Source organism: Nyctibius grandis, chromosome 11, assembly GCF_013368605.1.
Source record: "Nyctibius grandis isolate bNycGra1 chromosome 11, bNycGra1.pri, whole genome shotgun sequence".
In the NCBI taxonomy this organism is placed as follows: domain Eukaryota; kingdom Metazoa; phylum Chordata; class Aves; order Nyctibiiformes; family Nyctibiidae; genus Nyctibius; species Nyctibius grandis.
Genome location: NC_090668.1, coordinates 7,635,005 through 7,659,429, shown reverse-complemented (window position 1 = coordinate 7,659,429; position 24,425 = coordinate 7,635,005). Strand labels below are relative to the sequence as shown.

Here is a 24,425-nt window from a genome sequence, read left to right as displayed (position 1 = left end):
TAGTTAAACTTCTGTAGTTAAACTAAGCTTGTAGCAGTCCAGGAAAGGAGTGCAGAGCTCTATCTGTCCCTTGGAGTTGGCCAAGGCCTCCAGCTGCTGCCTGTATCCTGCTGTGAGGCTCTGCTGTCTGTTTGGTCTCAGCCAGATTTTGTATTGTTACTCAGCCTTTCTGTGTGCCTGTCACTTCCTGACCACGGCCTTTCTGCTTCTTCAGATAGTGATTTGGAGCTCATCCATCCTTCTGTTTTCTGATCATAGCCATCTTGTGACATGCAAACACTTGCTGTTTAGCCAAAAAAAAAAAAAAAAAAAAAAAAGAGGCAGGGTAAAGTATAATGCAGATTTTGGGGTATTTGTTTGCAAGACCAGAAAATAGAAACAGTGACAGCTGTTAACAGCTTGAACAAATTGTTTGTAGTGGTTCCTTACCAAATAAATGTTAAACCTTTCCCAGTTTTGCCTTATGTTCTTTTTTCCAAGCTGTTTATTAATAAAACTAGCAGTGATGATGACAGATTGGTTTTCCACAAAGCCATGTGTGAAAGTATCTTTAAAAAGAATTACCCCTGGTAAAATTCCACTAAATATATTTTAACATCTCATAACAAAACTTTACAGCCCTGTATCACCATAAACCAAGAAATTCCCATGATAGTACATTTATTTACTTCATCCAGGCATTATAAGAAAGGTAAATACTATTCCTGTTGTAGAGATGGAGTAACTGAGGTACCTAATGAGCCTGTTTGAAGTCTCGCAGTAAAGTTGTCCTAAGTCATACTTTACTTGTATCCATGTAGTGCATGGCATCCACAGACAACACAGTCAGCACACCAAAAGAAGCTGTACTTTGTCTCTGAACCAAGTACAGACTTTTTTTTTTTTGTCTGGAGTGAGGGGAAAAAGGTGTTTTACTTGTATATGGTTAGTGTGTAATCTCTCATAAACTTACGAGCTGTGTAAGTTAACTTTTTTTTTTTTGGAAAGATCTGTGTAGCTGAGTTTCCAATCTGAGCTTTAAACTTAATGTAGCTTTGGAGTATCACAAGGCCAGGATTTGGAAGGTAAGTTTAAACCCATGCTTATTCTGGTAGGGATTTGGTTTTTTCAAATACCAGATTTCTCACCTGTTGAATGGATGAGCCCTTACACATCATCAGGGAGAGATACTTCCCTACTAAGACAGATTACAGGGTTGAAGGAGATGAGGAGATTTGTGTGTTAAGAGTCAGTGTGGTTAGCATGTCAGCAGGTTTATCTAAAATATATTTCTAGTTGGATTATAGTTCCTTTTATGTATGTCCATCCTTTAAAAGAGGTAAGAAATTTAAAAAAAAAACCTAAACAAAAACCAAGCAAACAAAAAAAACCCCAAAAACCCAAGGCAAGATCAGGACTCTACTATACAGGAGTGTAGAAGAAGCAGGGAATCAGCTAGCTAAGCAGCACCCAGGAAAAAAACCATGCAGTGCTCCTTTTAGAGCACAATGTGATTGTTAGTGTCAGTGGATTCGGAGGTCTGGGAAGAGGTCTGCTAGGCAGCGATGGGACGATGCTAATCACTGTTCACAGGGCAAGTGTTGAACAAATGCACCTTGGTGGAATAAATTAAGATATGAAACTGGAGGCGGTTTTTCAGTGCTTAAACTTCAAACACACTTGTGTCTTTGAAATCAATTTATATGTTTTGAGAATGATATATAGGTGTAAACATGCAGATGATCTGCACTTGAACTCTTACGATGATTACTTTTCCAATCGTAAACTGATAGCTTCATTTAGAAGCTTTTTGGAATCAGTGAAATAGTGGTACTGCACAGACAGAATAACTCCACATTCTTTAGCATTCTGTAAGTAATGATTAGCTTGAATAATGATTATTGTGGCTGTATTTCATGTGTGCTGAGTATCACAGCTGATTTATTCTTACTGGTACATTTGGTATATTTGAAAATCTCGACTATGTAGAGCTTCTAAAGGAATGTACTTAGTCCCTCTACTGATCATTCTGAGAATAGGAAAGAGGAAAACCTGCCCTGCAATATTAAAATGCTGGCAAGATGGGTCTTTTTGGAAAAGGAAAGATAAAGGTGGGAAGAAAATAGAACTAAAAACTGTTCTATTTAAACAGGGCCGTTCCCTAGCATTATTTTTAGAAAGATCTAAACAAAAAAATTACTAAAACCCAAAATAACAGTTGGAATAAAGACGAGTTATCCTGTTTTGAGATGATGTAAAATAAAATCCATTAAAAGATCAGGTTTGCAAAAAGGCCCTATCCCAATGCTTTTTTTTCCTTCTGTTTTAAAAACACCTATTCAAAATCTAGTGCATCCTGTATTCAGGCTAGAACCATACCAAAGTTAAACTAAGGGCAAGGTCCTGATAGTAATACTTGTCAAATCAAGTTTTAAGAGTCAGTTGAGGAGGTCCTTTACGATCAGATAATCAGGGAATCTGAGTACAAGTATTTAGCTGATATGCCTAATTCTGAGAAGCTGCTTGAAAGTGTCAAGGCTCTGAGCACTGCTAAGCATCACTTTCTCCCTCATTTTTGAGTGTGGGTGTGTCGGGGAATGCTTTGCGATGTTTTTTTGGAATTGGTCAGTATCATAGTATCTTCTTGTATACCATTGATTTCTGTGTATTGATATTTTGGTTCAGACAGCGTGGTTACTGCACCACATTTCTGTATGCTTTCAGCTTCTTAAGCCCTAGTTAATAAATCATGTCAGCTCTGTATTAGCTAATGTGTATTTACAGTGGTTTGAAAATATGAAGTGTCAGGCAAGCATCAGAACTTTCAGCAGTGGGCCAGTACAAGAACATTACAAAACACTATGATGAGAAATGACAGAATACTGTATCAAAGTGAAACTATGGGGGGATTTTAGGAGAAAAAAGTATCAGGATGGGCTTTATGCTTCTGAAGTCCGTGCTACTGTTACTCCTACTACAAATATTTTCAAAAGAAAAAAAATGATTTTTTTTAACAACTCACTTGATAGTGTGTATCTGCATTAGCACAATACTAGTGCAAGATTTACTGATTCATCAACTTCCTTCCAGAGTTCTGGTCCTCGTAGCCTACTCACACCTTCCTTCATCTTGCTTAAACCTTCTTTTTCCTCCAGAACAAGGTGACCTCATCCTAACGAGGTTTGGGAGCAGTCCCTGGTGTATGCTGCCCCCAAAACTGTGCTACCCAAAACTCTGGGAAAGTCCTTTTTAGCCTGGTCCACAAACAGATTGGTGAGAGTAAGACAAAGAGACAAGCTAGACAGCCTTGGCCAGCAGCTTGACACTTTGCCAGGCTGTGTATATTTGCTAGTATAGGTGTAGCTGTGGAGTCACTGAGCTTATTCTCTGGTGTTTTCCAGATTCCTATTGCTCTTTTCCATGATGTCATGGACTGATGGTTGCAAACCAAATTTGGCAGCTCTTGTCTGATTTGTCTCATACTAGAACAGGGGGAAAGGTGCATGACCATAAAATTCAATAGCAGATCATTAGCTTCTAACCTAACAGCAGAGTCCCACTATGCCTTGGTACTCACAGATAAGTGAATGCAGCATGTATGTCAAAATAAAAACACGTGAAAAATAGTAAGACAGGAAGAAAGTAGAAAAGTATGTGTGATAATTAGTTGTGTTACTCAGTGCATTGGAAAGCTCTTGAACACTGGTACACTCCAGAGGGTTGGAGAAACACACAAGATCCCCAGGGTGAAGTTTTTTGTGAAGAGTTTTTCTTGGTAAAGAACACAATGAAAGTGAGTTTTGCAAAGTCTTTGTACGTTATTGCTGCGTGTATCCATAACGGCAGAACTTGTCATTTTGAGTTCACTGCTCTTTAGCTCTCTTCCTTTTTCACTTCTTTTCTTTTCTTTTCTTTTTTTCCCTCTTAATTTTATTTCCTTAGATCTAACTGGCTAAAACCGTGCTGTGGGAGACGAGCAGCTGTGTGGCAGGTATTTTTGCTCAGTGCAAGTCTCAACAGTTTCCTGGTAGCCTGTGTAGTATTGGTGGTGATTCTTCTGACTCTGGAACTTCTAATAGATATAAAGCTTCTCCAGTGTGAGTAGGAGGATTATTATTTTTTTTTTTTTTAATTTTGATGAAATAAAGGCTTAACTTGCTGGGAGGTTTTTGAAGGGGGGAGGATGGTGGGGATTTTTTTTCCTACCATTCAAATGATTGCTAGGCTAGGTAAGAAATGTGTTTTTGTGGAACCCTGGTATAGTGAAGTCAGTCTCTTCCTCATTTTGCTGACCAAATTCAGTATAGGACAAATTTTCAAAGGATACAAGCAGAGTGTACATGCAGAGATCCGCACATATTGTCGTTAGTACTTGAAAAGGTCTGTCCTTTACAGACATGCTCTGTGTACGCGGAAGAAGGGTCATTTGTGCATCATTAATCTTTGATACTTTTCACATGCATGTGGATAGACAGAAGTGATGAACTTGCTGGGGTATTTGGCGCTATCTCTATTATTAATTTACTGCTACTGAGGTGGGTAGGAATTGAAATTATGGTTTTCTATCTTGTAATGCACTGAAATGATACAGATTTTCATTCTACTTTGCTGATACACTGGGAGTCAAATAATAGCTTAAATGGACTTTTGCTTTATCTGAATTCACTCTACGCAGGTTCCACAATGGAAATTTTAATGCTGTTGTTTTGCTTCCTAAGTTGTCTTTTTCCCTACTGCTCTTTGCCTTCATTCCCTTTTTTTTTTCTTTTATGATACAAAGCTGACATGAACACAAATACCAGCTGCATTTTTCCCCTATGCTAAATGTTGAAGAGCAGCCTCTAGCATCTCTGTACAATCTCAGATATGATGAAAAGGCAATGATGGGGTTCAGAAATCCCATAAATGCAAGAATACGTAGCATGAAAGTGTCATGGTCTGGTATCTTCTATGGCAACTTTAAACTGAGCAAACAAACTTTTTATTCTGTTTAAGTCCTTTTATTTTTGTGATTTGTCAATTGATATTAGTGGACTTAGATTTCACTGTAAAGATTTAGGTATTAAGATTACTTAAGGGGACTTTATTGATAAATTGCAGCCATTTTACAAACCCTGTAAGATGAACAAATGACTAAGGTGTCTTTCCACACCATTGCCTACCATTTACACTCCTGTCTGTCCATACTACACACACTGTTCTGGACATGGCCACTCCGTTACAGTTGTTATTTTCTGTAGTGTCTGGTTATTTACTATTTTGGATGAGGAAGCCCAGAATTTGGACAAGTCTGCTGCTTTCAAAAAAAAGTCAGAAATGCTAATTATGGATGCAAGTCCTTAAAAACTGAATTAGGAAGAAGCTTTCAATAATATTTATTGTGGTGCCACATCTTTCTGTTTATGTAGAGCGTTCTCACTTCCTGTAGAGCCAAAGAGTTTAAAAACTGTTTCTGTTGATTTCTCTTAGATTTTTAACACATTTTTGGAGACTGTCCTGTGGAAGTACCTGCTTTCTTACCATTTATTTTCTGAAGAATCTTCTAAAGAAGGCTTTATTGTAGGGATCATTTCTCCTCTATATGTCTAGTGCATGTGTTACCCTTAAAAGCCCTGTAGCTTATACCTTGTGCATGACCTATAGGTGTTTGGTCGAGCCAGGTGATGTCCCTGTTCAGAGGCTGCCCCTGACTGTATGGATTTTCTCAGCACCTAAGAAGGGATCCATTCTGCTCTGTGTTGCTACTTTACATTTTAACTAATGCTTCGACACATCAGGCTGCTTGCCTTTGTTAAGTTGAATACCTTCTCTTTTGTCTTAAATCAGATAAAGGCTGACTTGGTGGGACTGATATAAGTATTGCAGTTGTGTCCTATGAGGAATGTGTGTCAATTACCTTAAGGTTTTAAAAAGCCATTAGGCCATAATTATGTTTTTCAAAAATGTAATTACGGTTTTAAATGATTCCTTATTCTACATGAACTCAACCAATGCATTAGGATATGTTACGGCACATCACTGCCAATTTTGTTCATGATACCAACTGCTAATCCACATCATAGACTGTAATTACTTAGGAAGCCTCTTTTTTTTTTCTTTGGCTGTGACATTTAGAGAGCATCATTTTCCTCTCATACTTTTAGTGCAGTCTTTGGTTGCACTGTGCATGCTCAAAATTGTCAGTGTAAGTGATGGAGACCACATTTGCAAATGTGTAGGTCACACACATGAAAACGACAGAGACCTTTTAGGGTATTTTAGCACAAAGCATATTGATACCGGAATTAGAAACTCCAGAAAGCAGGGGACATATAATAGGTCTTATTATAGGTCTCTGTCCTATAATCAGCTTTTTTTAGTCCTATCTTCAAAGCTCTTCACATGCATTACAAAACAACATCTCAATACCTTGTGATGTTTTGCAAATGCAGAAATAGACGTATATTAAGTTGCTTGCGCCTCATTTCAAAAAAAGAGGATCATAGCAGGTTCCAGCCCCCACGCCTCAGAAATATAGACCATGCTGTCCCTTCCTTGTCTCCAGTATTTTTGGGGGAAAGCAACTCAGGAAATCATCTTAATATTGCCCTCCTTCTGTAATCAACTACAGCAGATGTGTGTGTAAAAGGCATCAGGCCTTCCCAAAAACTGTGAAGCCGAAAAGCTCCACTCCTGTCCATTTGGTTGCTGGGTCAGGGCCATGTCTGAGCACATGCATAGCTGTGCAGAGAAAATGCACATTTCGGCACAGCAGTGCCTCAGTAAGAACAGGTTTGGGGCTTGCCCAAACCATGCAGTGAGCATCTGCTGTCTGCCCCTTACAGAAGCAGTGTAGTTTGTATCTGCCAGGAAATGATCACCAAGAACAACTGGTAGTACCAGCTTCTCTAATGGCCACTCAGGGTCTGTCAGGATGTATTCTTCATCCCTCCTCTCCTGGATATACATTTTGAGGAGATGTGAAAGGGAGGGAAAGGGGGAGGAGATAAACTGAGATTGGCTGTACTCTGCATTTTATACTGAACCATCTTCATGACTAAAAAGCATCCTGGATTTGCATTCGTTTCTTCATAGAACCATAGCACCAGACAAGCAAAATGTGAAGTAAAGCAGAACTTCTTGGCTTGTAGCTACAATTTTGGAGAAAAAAGATTACAAATAAAACAAATGTGAAATTATGTTCCAGATAAAAGTAAGAGCTGAACAGCTTAGATGCTTTGCCTCAAACTGAATCCCAGTGATGTATCTGAACCACCACAGAGCAGAGATGAGCACCTCTTGGAGAAGACCCTTCTCCTGTTTTTGTCGCTTTTCACTGCATTTTTGAAAGGGAGCGTTTTGAAAGAGGAAAATATCCAGATTCAGTGTATGAATGTAGTGATTCAGCTCTTTCGTACAAAAGCTTCTTGCTTGGAAGGCTTTTTCAAATTTACTGTTTTACTGGCAATTGAATTGCGCACTGTCTGGCAGCGTGTCCAGCACTCTGCTACAGTTAGTGCAGCATCAGAAACTGATTTTCTTTCCCAGTTCGTGGTTGCTGTATCTTTTTTGTCCACTAAGGGGCAGCTGGAGCCTTTTATGTCAATTGACAGCTGTTTGAAAAATAGCTTACAGTTTCCATTTCTTGTTCTTTATGCCACCCTATAAAGACAGAGTCTTGGGAAAGTTAAAGATATTATATTTTGCCCAGTTGTTTCATCTTTAAGTAGTCCCTCTGCTGCACCACAGCAAACCCTCTCTCATCAAGCCCCAGATGAGCCTCAGCTTTGAGAGTTCCAGCGGCAGCCCATACTTTCTTCTGTGTTCTGATTTCTTCTTACATCCCTTCCCTTCCCATTTTAATTCGTTTTAATTTTAAAATAAGATGCTTTATTTAGTGCATGTCATATATGTTCTTGGGACTTACTTAATTTTGCCACAGTCTTGTATCTCTATGCACACAGTCATGGATTGCCTTAAACTTTGCTGTTACACATTAATTCTTTGAAACTGCAAGACTGCACAGACTATTTTAATCTATCTGCTGTAGGGATGGTAGGCTCACAAATACCCTGAAGTAGAGAGGATTTTTTTCTCTTCATTCCCTTATTCCAAACTTGAGAGCATGTGACCTTCAGAGTAGGAGTTGCCAGCAGTTCAGATACTGGACCCTTTCAGCTTTCTGCTTTGTTTTGTCAGCAATGAAGGGAACTTTGGTCACAGAATTTCAGTTGAACTTAACTTATTAAGGAATCCTCCAAATTTCAAGACATTCATGTAAGCCCATAAACCCATACCATAGAGCTTCTGATGTGGTCTTTGCAGCAAACTCATTTGTCTGAGTTTATTTAATTTTACTTACAAGCAAAATAAGTTGAACCAAATGAAAGCCTGATTTGATGCCAGTCAGTGTCCATGCAAGGCTTTAGTATTCTGTAAAATCATACTTTTAAGGAATTCAGATAAGTTTTTCTGAGTGTTCCTGCCAGTCAGTTCCTGAAAGGACTTTTGTTCAAAGTCATTCCACATTGAAAGTGAAATAACTACCTTAACAATCTGCATGCATGAAGAGTACCTATATGGAAAGTTAGTGTGTGGAATCCAGGGTTTCATAAATCACCATTTTAACTTAGCCTTTACAAACTTCTTTTCATGGAGGAGTTTGAAATGAAGTGAACATAAGTGATTTTAATGGTCACTTTCTGGAAAAGAGCGCTTACGAAGGAAATTGTGTGTTTTAACCAATTATTTTAACTGGAATTTTATTTCATTTACTGTGACTTTTTTGAGTGTTCTCAGAGAAACTTGCTTAAAGACAAAGCTGTCTCACGGACAGCCACGTTTGCTGAAATAGACTGTACAAACATAGTCACATTATGTTGGTTGTACAAATTAGAATTGCTGATATTTCACAAACTCCTTAAAATTAATATATTAAGATTTGATCTTATTAACAATGACATTGGTTCTTTCTGTTGCTTCTCTCCCTATGGTTTTCCTAGAGTCAAACTTGACTCTGAGATGAATGGGATCCCGAGCCAGTCATGGCTGTTCGTGCCACATCCGGAGAGCTGTACAAAAGTCCACCTACCTAGGTTATTTATTTAGATGATAGAAATGTATTTTGAATCCCAGTTTGAGCACTGGCTTTTAAGCACCTATTCCAGACAATTACTGATCTTCTGAGCTGAATTGTCAAAGACTGAATACAAGGAATAATGTGCGGATAGTAGAGCATTCTGTTTCCTTACAGAATTCTAACTCTTTTAGGATTTTTAGGTATACAGGATTTAGTCACCCATCTCGTACTAAAGCAGTGCATGGAGTGAGAGCATGGAGCAGTGAAAAGACCTAAAACGTGTATGTCATTGCTTACCAGCAGTCTAGTCTGTAAAAGCTCCAATGAACAGCTGCTGTGGCTGCTAACATGCTGGCCTGGATTAGGGTGAGCAGCTGACAGGGCTGGAGTTCCATGTCCCATTACATCCCATCCTCTTTCTGGTACTTCCATTATAAAATTTAAGAAAGCAAGCTTCACCCTTATGTAAATTGTAGCGGTACTAATTTTATTAAACGTAAGTTGCATTCTGCTACTATAACGATGCTTCATTGTATTGTGTTAATTGCAGTTTCAAGTGCTTCACAGTTCGCAGGAATAATTCACTGGATCAGCCTAGTCATCCTGTCTGTTTTCTTTTCAGAGGTATGTATAATCAATGTCTTTCACCACATATAGAACTGCAAAGTATTTTTATGCTATCACTGGAATTAGCAAGAGTTTAACAGTAATTTGACTGAATAAATGTAGCACAGTGTATTTTAAGGAAAAAAAAAAAAGAAAAAAGAATTAACAGTTGCTACTTGTACTCAGCAAACTAAAAGATCTTGTTTAGATTAACTCTGTTTGCCAGTTGCCTAGAATTGTCAAGGAAATGTGGAAGATACTGTCTTACAAATTATAATTGGAAAACTACAAAAAGGAATAATCATCTCCGAACCACTACAGGCACAGGACAGGACTAGCTTCATCCATTTGTTCTCCCGGGAATCTTATCGGTGTCACTGGGTGTAAGGTTTAGGAGTAAGACATATTCTTCAGGAATAAAGGTCCAAGGGTTTTGTGTTTTTTTTTTTTTTTTTTACAAAAAGATCTATTGTAAGAATGGAATGATCTCCTCTCACAATTTGTGTAGGTAGTTTAGATGTTCTAGGTTGCTGCATATAGACACAGGAAGAGAATGAAACACATGGTGAATTTCTTTGCAAAAATTTATATGAATGTATGCATTGGAAAAGGCTGTAGTCATGGTATAACAAATGACCAAACTGGGATAATCTGCTATAGTTTTCAACTTTATGCCAAAAAGAAGTCATTGGTATTGAGATATTTAGATGACTACTGAAATATCCCAAAATATTTTTAAGGCTGTTTTTCCAAGTCATAATGTGTTACTTGTCACAAAAAAAAAAAGTTTTATGTTTGTTAAGTTGGAAGTCAGCTTGGACTTAAATATTTAAAAGTATTTTTTCTAGTTCCATAGGAGGAAATATTATCATCCAAACAGATGTTAAAGTCTTCAGTCTGCGGTAAATCTAGGTGGAGGTTACAAAAAAAAAATATCAAAAACCAGGGAGCTGTGATATCTGCAAATGATTTGATAGATAATTTGTGTTGAATTCATACTCACCATATTATACCACTGGTTATTTCCATGATTCTATTAATCACATACATTTATTTACATGTATCACTTTGTATTTCTACTTTGTATTTTTACTCATAACAGGAGTTTTCTAGCTCGTGTTCCCAGACTGTCAGTGGGTACTTTCTGGAAGGATTCCTGATAACAGGCAGGATAAGACTGCTTTCTATCCTGACCTTCTGGTGCTGCAATTACACAAATAGATATGATTACTTTCCCCATGCTTTGATGGTGATTGTGGGTTGTAGGTACATGTAAACTGACTGAAAAAAATCTCTAAACAATTAAAAAATTTCGCAGTCTTTCCTTTGCGAATTGCACATCCTAGTTCTCGAAGACTCAAGTTTGCTAGATGGAGTCCATTCCCTGTGAAGAAATACTTTCCCCTCTCCTCTAGAATCTTTCTTCAGTGGGGATTAGCACCCTGGAGTTCCCTGTAATCCTGAGCTTCCCAAAAGGATCAGTGTGTAACTCTGCTGCTAGCAGCATGGCTGCACATGCACACTCACCTGATCTTCATCGCTTTCTGGAGCTTATTTCACAAAAAACTTCTCCTGCGGTCCTCAATTTCCTTCTGCTGGGGTGTGGTCTCCAGTTCTGCTTTCATTCACTTGTACCACCAACCACTCTTCTCAAACCCTGATGCAGTGCCTTGCTCCTGTATCCCTTCCATAGTTCAGTTCATACGTTCACAGTTTTTGGTTGGTTGGTTGCGGCAGTGCAGACAGATTCTCAAAGGCTGGTACTCATCTGTCTCAAGGAAGAAACTAATTGTTAGTTCTACTGACACAGTACCCACTTAAATGGATGAACTGGTTCAAAAGTGTTTTGCAGGATAACAGTAACAAATACTTCACAGAGCCAAAACTGGTTGCTTGGCTCACCATCCTCATTTTGGATCTGTGTTGGCTTTTCTCCTTCTCTCTACATTAGGTATTTGGAACTGCTTTTCTGTCTACTTGCTGTTCTCATTTTTTATAAACCTCTTACCACTCACTTTATTATCTGTTTCTGTCTTCCAAAGTATCTTCCTTCACCTATTTGATTATGGTTTGAATTTACACCAAAGAAGAATGAGGCCACAAGGTAGCCATGTAAGGTGCACAGAAGAGGGTAGATTTTTGGGTACTGGTTCATTTGGGTGCTCAGAGTCTGTGACTGGGCTAAAGCAACAGAGGTGGCTCCGCAGAGCAACTCGATGTGCTTCAAAGACCACAGATCTGGAAGAGAATGGAGGTGTACCTTTCCTACTGGGTTTACTGGGATTGGCCTTGTGCCAGGTTGGTTTAATGAGCAACAGCACATCTGCTTGTGATGAAATGCATCTCATTAGAGGAAAAACAGGTTTTTTCTCATCCAAATAAAAAACTTTGATTTTTCAAGAGGTTATGAAATCTTGCAAAAATTGCAGATCACAGAAGTTATTTTTTTCATCCATCTTAATTTTATTTACTCTTTTGGTGCCTCCAGGGTATTTTTTTGCCCTCTATTTCCCAATACCATGAGTCAGCTGTCTTTGGAATTATTTGTTGAGACAATCTTGTGTTATAGTGAGATTTTGCAGCGTGTGACTATTCATGCCAGGATGATTTTCCAGAGATGAGCAGGTTTAGTTAGTTTGCTTGGATATAACAGGCAACTGCTGAGGACTGATTAGTCCTTCAGCCAGTGCCTTTTTCCTCAAAGCAAGGATTCAGGGTTTCTGGTGTTCAGAAAGGGTTGTTTCCATAGCAAGTACCATGTCCTAAGTTTGGATGTTTATTCCGTAGTTTGGTTCCCATTAGTTGTAAGTGTGGATGCATTATTCTTCAGAAGAGCCTCAACTCAGACTTAAAGACAAATAATACAAAGTTGTAAAAGACTTGTTAAAAAGCAGAAAACTTTCAGCACAAAATCTGAATGTTTTGAAAAAATATGACTGATTAAAAGCTGGTGCTATAAAGGCATTGCAAGTGATTACAGTCCTATCGTGTTGGAGTTAAACAGGCACTGGCTTTCTGCTTGGTTAAAATGAGGGGGACAAACATGCCAGCAGCTGGCAAATGCCAGCAGGACAGCTGCCAACAAAATTAAGTAGCTACTCTCACAGCATATTCTTGCTCTCTATGCTTGTGTTATCGCCACAAGCCTTAAAGGAATTTATTTCACTCTGGTAATTTTATATTCTCTGTCACTGTCTGTGACTTTCCAACATTAAAATATCCTTATTCAAGTGACATGCACATCAGCTCCTTTTGCTTTTTTCAAAGTATTTGAACAGGATTTACTAGTGGTGACAATTGTGTATGTTTGTCTCTGTTTACATACATCACTATGATTTGTCTGTGCACCAAATGTTACCCAGATGTTAAGACAGAAGAGAAGAGAAAGACACTGGGGGGGAAACCCCAGTACCAACAGCAAGGCAAGGCCGGGGTTACAACCTATCAAGAGGGCAAAATCAGCCTTGGTTAATAGTTGGCTGAGAAAAGGAAGATGGGGAATGTCACAGTGTTTTGGTAAGTGGCTTGGAGTCTGCTTGCATTTTAATAGTCTTATCACATTGCCACAAGTATTTGGTTCTGTAGCTGTTGTTTAGTTCTGCTTTTCCACTAAGATTGATCAGACTGCGTACAAGAATTGAGTTCTTTGATATTGGTTGTTTGCATTGCTCTGTATGTGCTTCAGTCAGCCAAGCACTCAGGCATTCTGCTAGCTTTCAGCACCCCTGGGAGTAACCAAGTCTTCTGATGTGCTTAAAGTTAGGCAATACGGAATTGCGACTTTTTTCCTGCATCTGTGTCCGAGAAACGAGTTCTCAAATTGAGTAGAGTAAGTCTGGGGTCCTAGCTGATAAAGAATTTGTTTCCTTAGCTATGGCTCACAAGTGCATTTTAGATTTCCACTTTTAGGAGGAAAAAAAAAAAAACCCAAGACTTTCCTCATCCTGTATGTTACAGGGAAGTGTTCATAGTAGTCTGACACTTTACTCCTTGTTAATAGCAATCTTTGGAAGGAAAAAAACCTCCTAAGGAAGACCCTACTATTAGGGTTCTGTTAAAAAGGAAAAACATCCCAAATGACAGAGCTAAGAGAAAATAATGTCTTTCCCATATAGATTTTTCATAACAAATTCATAATTTTATATTAGAGAAATCAGATATGTTACTTTTGTTACATTTTTTGTGAGCTTCAAACAGCTGAGCAGAAAGATAATAATCTTCTATTAATTCTATAATTCATCCATAAGCTGAGGCTTTTTTTCTGGATGTTTGCTTTCGTTCTGTGTACACACAACTTTTCTCATGGTGCATAAATGCACTGCATTGCTGGCTGTGTATGTTTTGATTTTTAAGGGGGTTGATTAGGGGGGGATCTAGGAACAAAGATATGGATTTTTATATGCTAATATAATTTAGGGGGGATCTAGGAACAAAGATATGGATTTTTATATGCTAATATAATTTATAAAGGTAAATTTAAGCTTCCTTCTTTGCTAGTGTGTAAAAAAAATAAATATTCAATATACTGTGAAATTTCTTTTCTAACCACTTGCTTCACAAAAAAAGTAGTTACCAGGGGAAATGGTTTTGTAGAAGTCTAGGAATTTAGCTAGATACCTTCCTGAACTGCCAGTCTCCCCATTTCATTTCCAAGAATATACCTGACTTATGTGGTGTGCTCCATTGGTGCTTCATCCGTGCTTTCATCTCTTGATAGTTACAGTCCAGCACCTTCTACATGGTGCATTTCGAAGATAAGAATTAGTGCTAGTGTAATCATGCCCAGAGGGAACTTCTGATGCAGGGTTGCTTAAGACCAGTTTTCCATCCCATCTGCATGTACCTTATGGTAGTATACTGCATCTCTAGTAAGCCATTTCTATTCCTGATCCAGAGTTGTCAGTTTAAAATGCATTTTTTTTCTCCATATTCTAAGAACAAATATGGGCGAACATCAGAACAAATACAACTGCAGTGTTTATGCAAAGGTGCGTTTGGATACTATATGATATCATAGTAGAGTGTTAGGGGTAGTCAGTGAAAAAGAATGTGCTGCGTTCATGTCTATTTGTGTCACCAAGCTTTTGCAGTTAATTATTTCTATGTGACCACATGTGCTAATAGAGCCACAGCAGTTACAGAGTACGGTGTGTGGGGAGTGTTTTGCACTGGGTAATATGTGAGGTGAGGTCAGTAGTTACACGTTTCCTTTCAGAGCCTTGATTGAAGAGAAGCCATGTGAGGCGGATGCCTATGCACTGGAAACAGAAGGATATCTCAGCTTAAAGATGCTAACGTGTTCCTCCGTGCTCTGGTGGCCTGGGGATAGCCGGCACTAGAACAGCTAATGCAGTATCTCAGGACAGGCACACCAGGAGATGGCAAAAGAAGATTATTTTAAGTAGTGAATGAGCTAAGGCCTCTGTGGAGTGACCCAAACCAGAGAGGCTATAAATTACAGACTGGGTACCAGGTGTTCTTTCTGGGAAAGATTTCAATAAATATTTGGTATTATGAGATGTATCCAAAAGGCAGAAGCTTGATCTTCAGCGTTTCTGTACAAGTCAGAGGTAGAGACCTTCTGTAACAGGTTAGTTTTGTGGCAGTGGAAGGAAGGAAGGGCTCTTCTGAAGACACCCTTTCCACTCTCCTCCATCCTGTCTCTCTCTTGTACAATCTCACTACTCCACCTCGAAATGCAGAGTTACTCTCCTTTGCTGGTAGCTAAACCTGAGGGGCCAGCTTCACCTCCTGTGCTGCCTCCTTTTGATTTCTTTACACTACAGAGGAATTTGGCACAGTGAGTCATTGAGTACTAAATTGTATATTAACTGTGCAAGCAAAAAAGTATTTAAAATTACCTAATGTACATTGCCGTCAGCTGACGAATGTAGCTAGCTCATGCAGGTTGTGGGAATTCACATGGCTGGCTCAGCAAAGGACTTGGCTGGGTTTCCCTACAAAATTAGAGAGAAAATCTGCAGCGTCACACAGTTCTTCATAAACTTCACTGCAGACAGTTAATGTTGTGCAAAAAACTGTGTCACCAAGGTACACTGTCAACTTCGAAATTACATTTCTGTCTGAAAAATGATTTAAAATTTTACTTTTATCTGGGTTTACTCCAACTTCAAGAAGTTAACAGAAGTGTTTAGTCATTTACCTTTTATTAGTGCACTGGACAGACTTCTATGTAATAATTTAGCTTTTCTCGGAAAACAAAAGATGTATTTCTGACGTAACTAAAAAAATATATATGTTAAGGACTTTGAAATTAAAATATTTCCAGTCAAGAAATGTTAAAGCATTCTTTTTCAAGTACAAAAAAACCCAAGCTGACAGTGGCCTTTAACAGAGAAGTACTCACACTAATATTTAATGTTTGCATTCAGATCTGTGTGTCCAAAAATGCAGAATGCCTGTGGTGTAATGCAAAACTATCTGTGTGCATTTGCTACAGTGCTGAAAAATGCCTGCACATCAGTAGGAAACAGCACTGCTGCTCCATTTTTTCCCTATTTCTTGTAGATTCTTCTGTCTACAAATGGTAGAGTTGTGACTAACGTTTGTGTTTTGGCTGTGATGAATGTTACAGTTGCAATTCTCTTTTAATTCGTATGCATTTTTCAGTTTGGTCCATGTGCAGTGCCTAGGAAGTTTCCTGGATTATTAATTTCTGTCTCTGTTCTTTTCAGACTCTGCTACAGGTTCTCATTTTTTAAGTTCTGTACAGAGAAAGTACGCAATCAAATGCAATATGTGTTCGTTTGAAAGGAATTTTGGACTGTTTAGGAAAAATACTAAGATGTTGTTTATAAGTAACACCAAAGCTTTAATTTCACTCAAAGTATTTATTATATTGAACCCTCAGGGAGATTTGCCCAGTGAAGTCCAAATTTGCTTAGTTCAGACTGCTCTGGGTAAGAGTTATGGCAGCAGCAGTGGGTGCGATCTCGTGCTATGTACAAACAGCGGGAGAGCAGAGAAAGCGAAACCTGGTTTGGAGTTGCCACTAGTGAAGACTGGCCAGTGGGCAGTGAGAGTGTGGCACCTGTGTCTCCAACCGCATGCAGTCTGTGACTCACTCGTGGTACTTTCTTGGGGTGCCCAGTTTCCCCAGGGCACCAAGGAGAAGCTGCCTTACATGGCTTTTGTCACTTCAGTGGTGATGTGGGTCTTTTTGTTAAGAGCGACAATGCTGGTGCATAGCTTTAAGACCTTCCACACAGAACAAATGTTTTTAGAGCTCAACCCTCAGTTGTGCCCAGTTTGTTCTGAAGAGTGTGTCTCCAGATGGAGAGCTGGGTTCATTCTGCCCTCATGCTCTCCCATCCTCTAATGTGCCTGCTCTAGCTGAGAGCAGAGATGCTAATCATCAAAGCATTTTTTGTGAGGAGGAGACCTGTCTTCTAGAGGTAGCACCAACAACCATTACTGCATTAAATGTCTGCCAAGTAGACTTCCAGTCATTGATGACTTGTGCTGATTCACACCAGCAGCCTGAGAATGAAAACATTTGTGCTAGCTTCCAGCCCTTGGAACTGTGCAGGGCCATTAATAGACAGGAGCACAGTCTGATTTAAACACTGCAGGGAGGAATTAGAAAGGCAGAAAGGAAAATCCTTTTTTATGTTCCCTCAACAGCCCCATGTTAAATCATATTTAGGGTTGTGACACAGTGTTTCTATTTTCTTTGTGCAGATAAGTCTTCTTATTTCAGTGAAAATACCTTTGTACACACCTGTTTGAAGAAAGATTTTCACTATCGGTTGCTGTAAGCCTGTTAAGTGTTCAGCCATCCTTTAGTTAGTTGCTCATTGACGTAGCACTCCATAAATGCTGCCTAAGCTTAGAAGAAAATGAGTGAGATTTCTCTATGCTGTCAACAGGGTTGCTGTAGGACATCCTCATGTGTGTCCTGATCACTGCCTGCTGTGGAACTTGCTGTGGTGGATCCCAGGTTAACTAATAGCTGAACTTATGGGCTCATGAGTATCTTGTACTTAAGCATTTTGTGCACCTTCTCAATGAGGAGTGAGGGAGGTGCTTGCAGAGGAGCTGGGATGCTTTTGTCTGGAAGTATTTTGCTCGGGGCCTGACGGGAGGTTGCAGGAGTCCCTTGGTTGTAAAGCAGATGTGCCCTTACACCTTGCACTTATATCACATCACATCATGCTGGAGAATTTGGAGTCATTAAGGGATTTGAGGAGCTGCTGTTGAGCATCTCTTCCTCCACATATAAACTTCGAGCATATAGGTTAATAAAGAAATTGCTGTTGATAGCCTTATTCCTATGCTGCATTTGTAAAATGCTTTGGAAGTGAAATGTTTTTTCCAGGGCTGTAGATCAGCAGTATTAGCAGTTCTTGGTGTCTGTGTAGAGTCTCATCGTTTTTTGTAGAGGAAAGAGGGCGCTGCATTCTCTCTTCTTGCTAGCGACTCCCTTTCTCAGCTGGACTTGGCCAATGCTTCACATATGGCATTTCTGAGTAAGCGCTGGCTGGTTCACTTCCCTGCTCGTTGATGGTATGAGGCTGGGCTCTGGAAGCACCATATCTCCCACAGCAATGTCTCCCTCTGCAAAACAGGATTGAGTGCTGCTATCCAGGTTTGGAGTGCCAAGACGGAGCTCAGCGCAGTCATCCTGGGCCAAGTGAGGCAATTGGGCTCATGAGGTTTGGCAAAACCATGCACAGGAACAGTACTGAAACATCCAGTGTTGTTCTGAAGTTAGTGCTGGTATGTTTGGCATAAATTCACAGTTGGTTGGGATTTAATATATTTGTATTTTAATGATGAGGAGATACATATATTCCTCACAGTCACTTACCTTTTTCTGCACAGTTCTTGGCATGGTCACCCCTCACACACAGGCCTGCCGAGCTCTCTGTCGTTAGTACGGTTCTTTAATAGAGAGAGTAGCATTTTGATCTTCTTTGGAAGGCACACAGCTGCAGTTAGACTCTTCATGTCTGTAGTGTCTGTCAAAATCTGACCTTGATGTTGCTATTGGCAGAAAACATCCCTACCAGTTATGCTTTTATGTGAATTCAATTTCAATCATTAGTTGGCTGATTGATTTTTTTTTTTTTTTTTTTTAAATGCGTCTTCTGAAAGCTGGGTTAAAAATTAGGAACGATGCCATTGGATTTTTTAATGGGAATTCACCATTGGTTCATTCTGTGTTCTTTCTTTATTCCTCTTTTCTAGCTACTGATGCTACTTATAGCTCTTTTGCATAGTAGAGGAGGATCACAGAGATATTTTTCTCCCTTATCCTGTGACTTTCTGGGATTTTATAAGACAACAGCCCCGTACTCCAGAGGGGGAGAATAAGAGCCTCTGCTCTTCACTGATGAAATGTCAGTATCTTTAGGCATTAAGAGTGGGCAGTGCCTCTTTTCTTTTCTTAGAAAACAGTAAGCACTGGCATATCAAAGATGGCAAGAGAAGAGAATCTTCCCCCATTCCAACTGAGGGAGCCCCACCGTGGACCTTATATAGGCTTGGGTCCAGGGGGATGGGGTAAGGAGGGTTGGTAATCTAAATCTCACAAGTCTAAAAGAGAAATTTTAGAGGAGGATGGAAAGACTGGTGAACATTTGAACTTGGAACTTGTTTATGGAAGTTTCACTGAGTCAATATAGTGGTTGGAAAGCAATACCTGCTTTTATAATGCAGAAGTGTGGCTATTTCTAGATCCTCATTACTATTCAGAAGAAATGCATAATGCTTAAAGGAGACAAAAATTGATCCCCTAAATGGATAAAAGACTAAATGGTTATCTAAAATTACAATAACGTTCATAATCTTTTTTTCCCCTAATCTGTTTTACTAGACTATTTTGAGGATTGTGGTCCTTGGCATATGGGATTACATTGAAAACAAAATAGAGGTAAGCACTCTTACTCTTCATACTGTTTTCCAGGCAGGCACAGTAAGAGTATTAGGAACTGCTTTGGGTGGCTTTGTTATAGACCTGGTGCAATACAGTGTCTTTTAACTCGGATAAATATGCACATTCTTCTCATTATATGCATGTATGCATACCTGTATGATGCAGTCCCTTTTTCTGTGAGAGACTCGGAAGAGTGGGATATTTGGACATATTTTATTAAGGGAGGGCTTGTGGGGTTTTTGCTCTTTGTGTCTATTTATTTCGTTGTTAGAGCTGTGCTAGTCTAACTGTTGACACTGCTACTCTGGATAATGAGCAATATGAGTAAAAATTGTTGTGTGACTTGTGTTAACCCCATTCCCGTAAGCAAGTTCAAATTACAACTGGTTGAAAATTGGGTGTAGTTTTCTGATAGAAAATACTGGTTTGTCAAAACCCCCAATTTTATTGTGAAATTATTTTTAAATTAAATTGAATTGTGATAAACTCTGTAATTTGTACCTCAAATTAAAAATGAGGTAGAATGTGCATACTGTTGCAAAGGCAGATAAGGAAATGCATTTGTTATAAGTAACACATAATCCCAATCGGAGCAGAAATCTGGAGATCAGGAAAATTAAAAGCTCTTTCTTGATACTGTCTGATAAACTAATACTGCACAGGATGCACCAGAAGAAAATCTGGGTTTTCTTGGATCTTAAGTGACTCTAGAGCCTTGCACATTTTTGTAATAAAGTTGTAAACCTTTTAACTTGTTTTGCTAAAAAACTGAAGTGAAACTTAAATTATTAATCCAGAGATTCTTATTATTGAGGCTAAATGCAGCAGTTTCTGATAATTCATTCTGGTAATTTGGAACAGAGTGATATTGTTCACTGCCCATCAAATGGTGGCAGTAAGAAGCGCTTCTTTTCAATACACTGAATTGTTATGCACAATTCTGAATGTGTAGTACTTGTAAAATATATGTCCTGCCTCCTTATGCAAACCATTAATCAATGGTCTTTGGCAGCTGGCAAGGGTCTCAGTAGGAATGAGAACGTGGTATTCTGTTCTACCCTGCTAGGCGAGCGTAGGACAGACACAACAGTGCTGCCAGTTTGCTCTGAAATGTATTTACTCACTTGTTTCTGTGTAATACTTTGCACAATTGCCTTTTCTGATCTAATCCCAATGCAGCCAATGTCATAGAAATCATTCTGAATAGTCCCAGTTGTCAAAATCCTTGCAAACCTAGCTGCCCAAGAGAGGTGAGAGCAGGGAGTCGTTCTGTCTTGATGCCCAGCTGTTCCCACACACATTGTGTAGTCAGGACGTGGCCAATAGCCATCAAGTCTCTTTGCTCCATCTTTTTCTACTTGTCTTCTTGATCTCTTCATTTAGACAGCAATATCTATGGGCAGGGACTGTATCTTTTTTGGGATGACATTATTCCAAGTAACAGGTAATAAATACCAATGACAGTAAAACTCTTTGGCTGTAACAGCATTTAGGCTATCACTTCCTACTTGGTGATTTTGGCCACTATTTCCAAATACCTTTCTCTCTCCCTGCCCTCCCACCACAGCTTATCTCTCCTCACCTCATAAAATGCACTGAGGAATTCTGTTGTGCTACCTGAAAAGGATGCAGCCTTTCTGTGGCTTGGACACCTCTCATATCCCTTTCAAATATGTACCATAATTGCATTTCTTTTGGGCAAGGTGGGAGCCCTTCAAGACCCCAAGCAGGAATGGCAGGGTTATGGTCTTTATGAAGGGTTTGAAAAAACTGATTTCTCTCTAGGTGTTTGATGGTGCTGTCATAATCTTGTCCTTGGCACCAATGGTGGCCTCGACAGTGGCTAATGGCCCCAGCAGCCCGTGGGATGCTATCAGCCTTATTATCACACTACGAATATGGAGAGTGAAGAGGATCATTGATGGTGAGTGGTGATTCACTTTGTGACTCCAAGAATTACCTGGCAGACTGGGAAAAAAAAGAGATTTTGAAAATATTACAAGATTGATTGCCACCACTGTTTCTGTTGTTCTCCTTCCTCTTACATTTTAAAAGCACTGAACAGAAGAGAGCTATGACTCCCATGGAGGAGAGTAGATCTCAAGCTCATGGCTGTGTCTTCTGTTCCCTATGAGCCTTTATAAGTGATTGGGTTGTTTTTCTGTTAGGCACCTTCACATCCCCTGTTCTGTAAAGTAAATGCCCTGACCTGCTTCCTGTCTCTTGCCACCAGATGTCATTCCTGATTCTTCAAAATAATTGCTTCCAATCTGCTTTTCTGATATTTGCTGCACCCTCCCCATTGCCATACAGCTAGCTCTGTCTTGGGGCTTTCTTTTCCAAGTACTTGTCTGTAATACAATTTTTATGTCAGATTCCAGGAGCATTTTCTTACCATGAGGGTTCCATGCTGAAGGTGCTCTCTGCAATGCTGGTGTGCTGTACAGCATAATAATGAAGCGTGTGTATCAGGACTGTTTTGCACAGGCCTCTGTGGGGAAGCACTGGGGGAGATAAGAAAGTCAAGGTTGCAGAGAGCAGAGCCAGTGACTGTGCCTGGAAGCAAGGACTGCAGCGTAGGCTACTTTGTGTTCAGCAGTTTCAGGCACTTCAGGTTACTTTGCTCATGTGTGAAAGATCAGAGTCAAGTTGTTATTTTGGGCTTAGATGCCCAGGAAACTGTATTCAGAGTTGAGGAAAGGTCATAGCCCTCTGACTGAAGTGTACAAGAAAAGTTCAGGATCTTGTGTAGCTTCAGAAAACATCAAGAATTGCAATATGCAGTGATCAGCTCTGCTGATCAGTCTGAGTTTGCCATAGTTATGACAGGAGCAAAATTTCCAGAGGCATTCAGAATACCTATTGAAAACTGGGCTGTAGCTTGAAAAGCAATAGAAGATAAATGCCTTTTTGTTTTTAAAATATCCCTCTTAGTCTGCTATTTCCATTAAGGACTTGCTTCTTACCACAAAGTCTAGGAATTATATGCTTAGGGCTCTGGAACAGTTCTTTTCCTAAGGGAGCCATGCCATTCAGGTTTAGAGGGGATGGGCCTAACTCTAAGCAGAAAATCCTCCTACCCAGCAATTCAGGAAATCTGTGGTAAACACTGGAAAAGATCTGTATTAGTGCAGCAGAAGCTAGGAAGAGCATGCAGGATGCATTTCAGCTCAGCCAGGCAGATAGAGATCTGACCAAACAAGATCTAGACCCTGCTGATGACCTGCATTTCACATCTTAAATATCCTTCCCCAGAAGAAATACTCTATTGCTATTTCTGTAAGAAATACTCTAGTTCTCTAGATGCAAGTGAAAGGGGTGACATTCTTTGGCCTGTAAAGGTTTTCCCTCTGTTAAAAAAACAAATCACAGCTGTGTTACTCTAAGTGCTTATTTGTGTTTTCCAGCCTATGTCCTTCCAGTGAAAGTGGAGATGGAGATGATGATTCAGCAATACGAGAAGGCAAAGGTTATTCAAGATGAGCAGCTGGAAAGACTAACCCAGATCTGCCAAGAACAAGGGGTAAAGTTCAGTTATGTCTTTATTTACGCATAGCTTGTCATGGCAAATCAAACAGTTCAAATCAAACTTTGCTGCAAGCTAAGGTTTGAGAAGTAAGCTAAGACTTCTGCTGTAAGGTGACAGGTCTCAGTGTTAAGGAAGCATTAGCTGCAGCCAGGATATTGTCAGCGTGCTATTTGTCAAACAGCAGTTGTCTCCCTCTGCTTCTCTGCTTGTGTTTTTTAAGGTGAGGAAAACAAATGTGAGGAATGGAAAAAGAATGCTTCCAGTATGTAATTGATTGAACGAGTACAGATAGCTTGACGTAATACCAAGAACATGCAACAGTCATTGCCATTGTTGGAGACTGCAGCTATGTTAAGGCCATATTCCTAGGAAATGTACATGCAGTTGAAAGTTAATGAATCTCCCTGCTTTAAATGCAGAAGGCAGCTTCCCTGTAGGTCAGTCAGAGACTCTTTTGGCAGACTGAAAATGTTGCAATAGAAGCTTCTAATTGTTGGAAGCAAGTCAAGATTTAAGACTCTTCCCAGGCCCCCAAATGTTCAGTGATTCAGTCTTGAGGTAAGGGAAGGTGAAGCTTAAAGTATCTCAGATGAATATATTTACATGAAAAAGGTGTAAAACCAGTGTTTGGGCAATGAGCCACGAGTTCTTGCAGTTTGTCTCATGCAAATGAGTTCTTGATATCGTGCTTTAAAGCAGAAACCAGGGATGTACGTTGAGGCCCAGGCCAAGTGGGGCATTCAGGTCACCATCCACCTACAACGGAATGATCCTCCAAGTGACTGACTTCTTGTTTCAGTTACAAGGGTAACTGTGAGGTGTCCAGATAAATCCTGGAGATTTCTAGCTTCAGCTCCCACTCTCCACCTGTGGTAGGTGCTTTTCAAATAAAAAATGAGAAGACCTGTAAGTCTGAATGGCTCAATCAGTCAAAATGTTGAAGCACTTGAGCAGGAAGGAGGAGAGGCAACTTGTCCCAGAACAGACCAACTGCCCAAAAGGTGCATAATCTGAAGCAGGGGTTTAGGTGCCCGTGTTTTACCGAGGAACCTAAAATACTTGTGAAACTATCAGTATTTAGGTCCCCAAATGTCTTTTTAGATTTAGTTCCAGGTCTTCTGGATCTCACCCTAGGATTCTGCAACGAATTCTTGGTGGTGTTAGGTTGCCTTGATCTGTGTGATGAATTTGGAAGACCTGTTGACAGTGTGTGTCATTTCATAACACTCTTTTTGAGAGTCTCTCACGTTAACCATAACAAATTTCTAATCCTTAGGCTTGACTTTTGCCAAAAATTAGTTACTTCCAACTATGTAAGTATCTTCAGTGGCAAAACTGCAGTCCTTTTCATGACG

General features: G+C 39.6%; 1 protein-coding gene across 1 annotated transcript in view; it reads left to right on the top strand.

Moving 5' to 3' along the window:
• The window catches only part of TMEM266 (transmembrane protein 266), a 66,599-nt gene that overhangs the window by 12,327 nt on the left and 29,847 nt on the right, over positions 1 to 24,425 (top strand). The window contains exons 5-9 of the mRNA XM_068410638.1: positions 3,922 to 4,076; positions 9,588 to 9,661; positions 19,482 to 19,538; positions 21,327 to 21,465; positions 22,949 to 23,064. Of these exons, the coding sequence (XP_068266739.1) occupies positions 3,922 to 4,076; positions 9,588 to 9,661; positions 19,482 to 19,538; positions 21,327 to 21,465; positions 22,949 to 23,064 (541 nt within the window). The remainder of the gene's footprint in view (positions 1 to 3,921; positions 4,077 to 9,587; positions 9,662 to 19,481; positions 19,539 to 21,326; positions 21,466 to 22,948; positions 23,065 to 24,425) is intronic.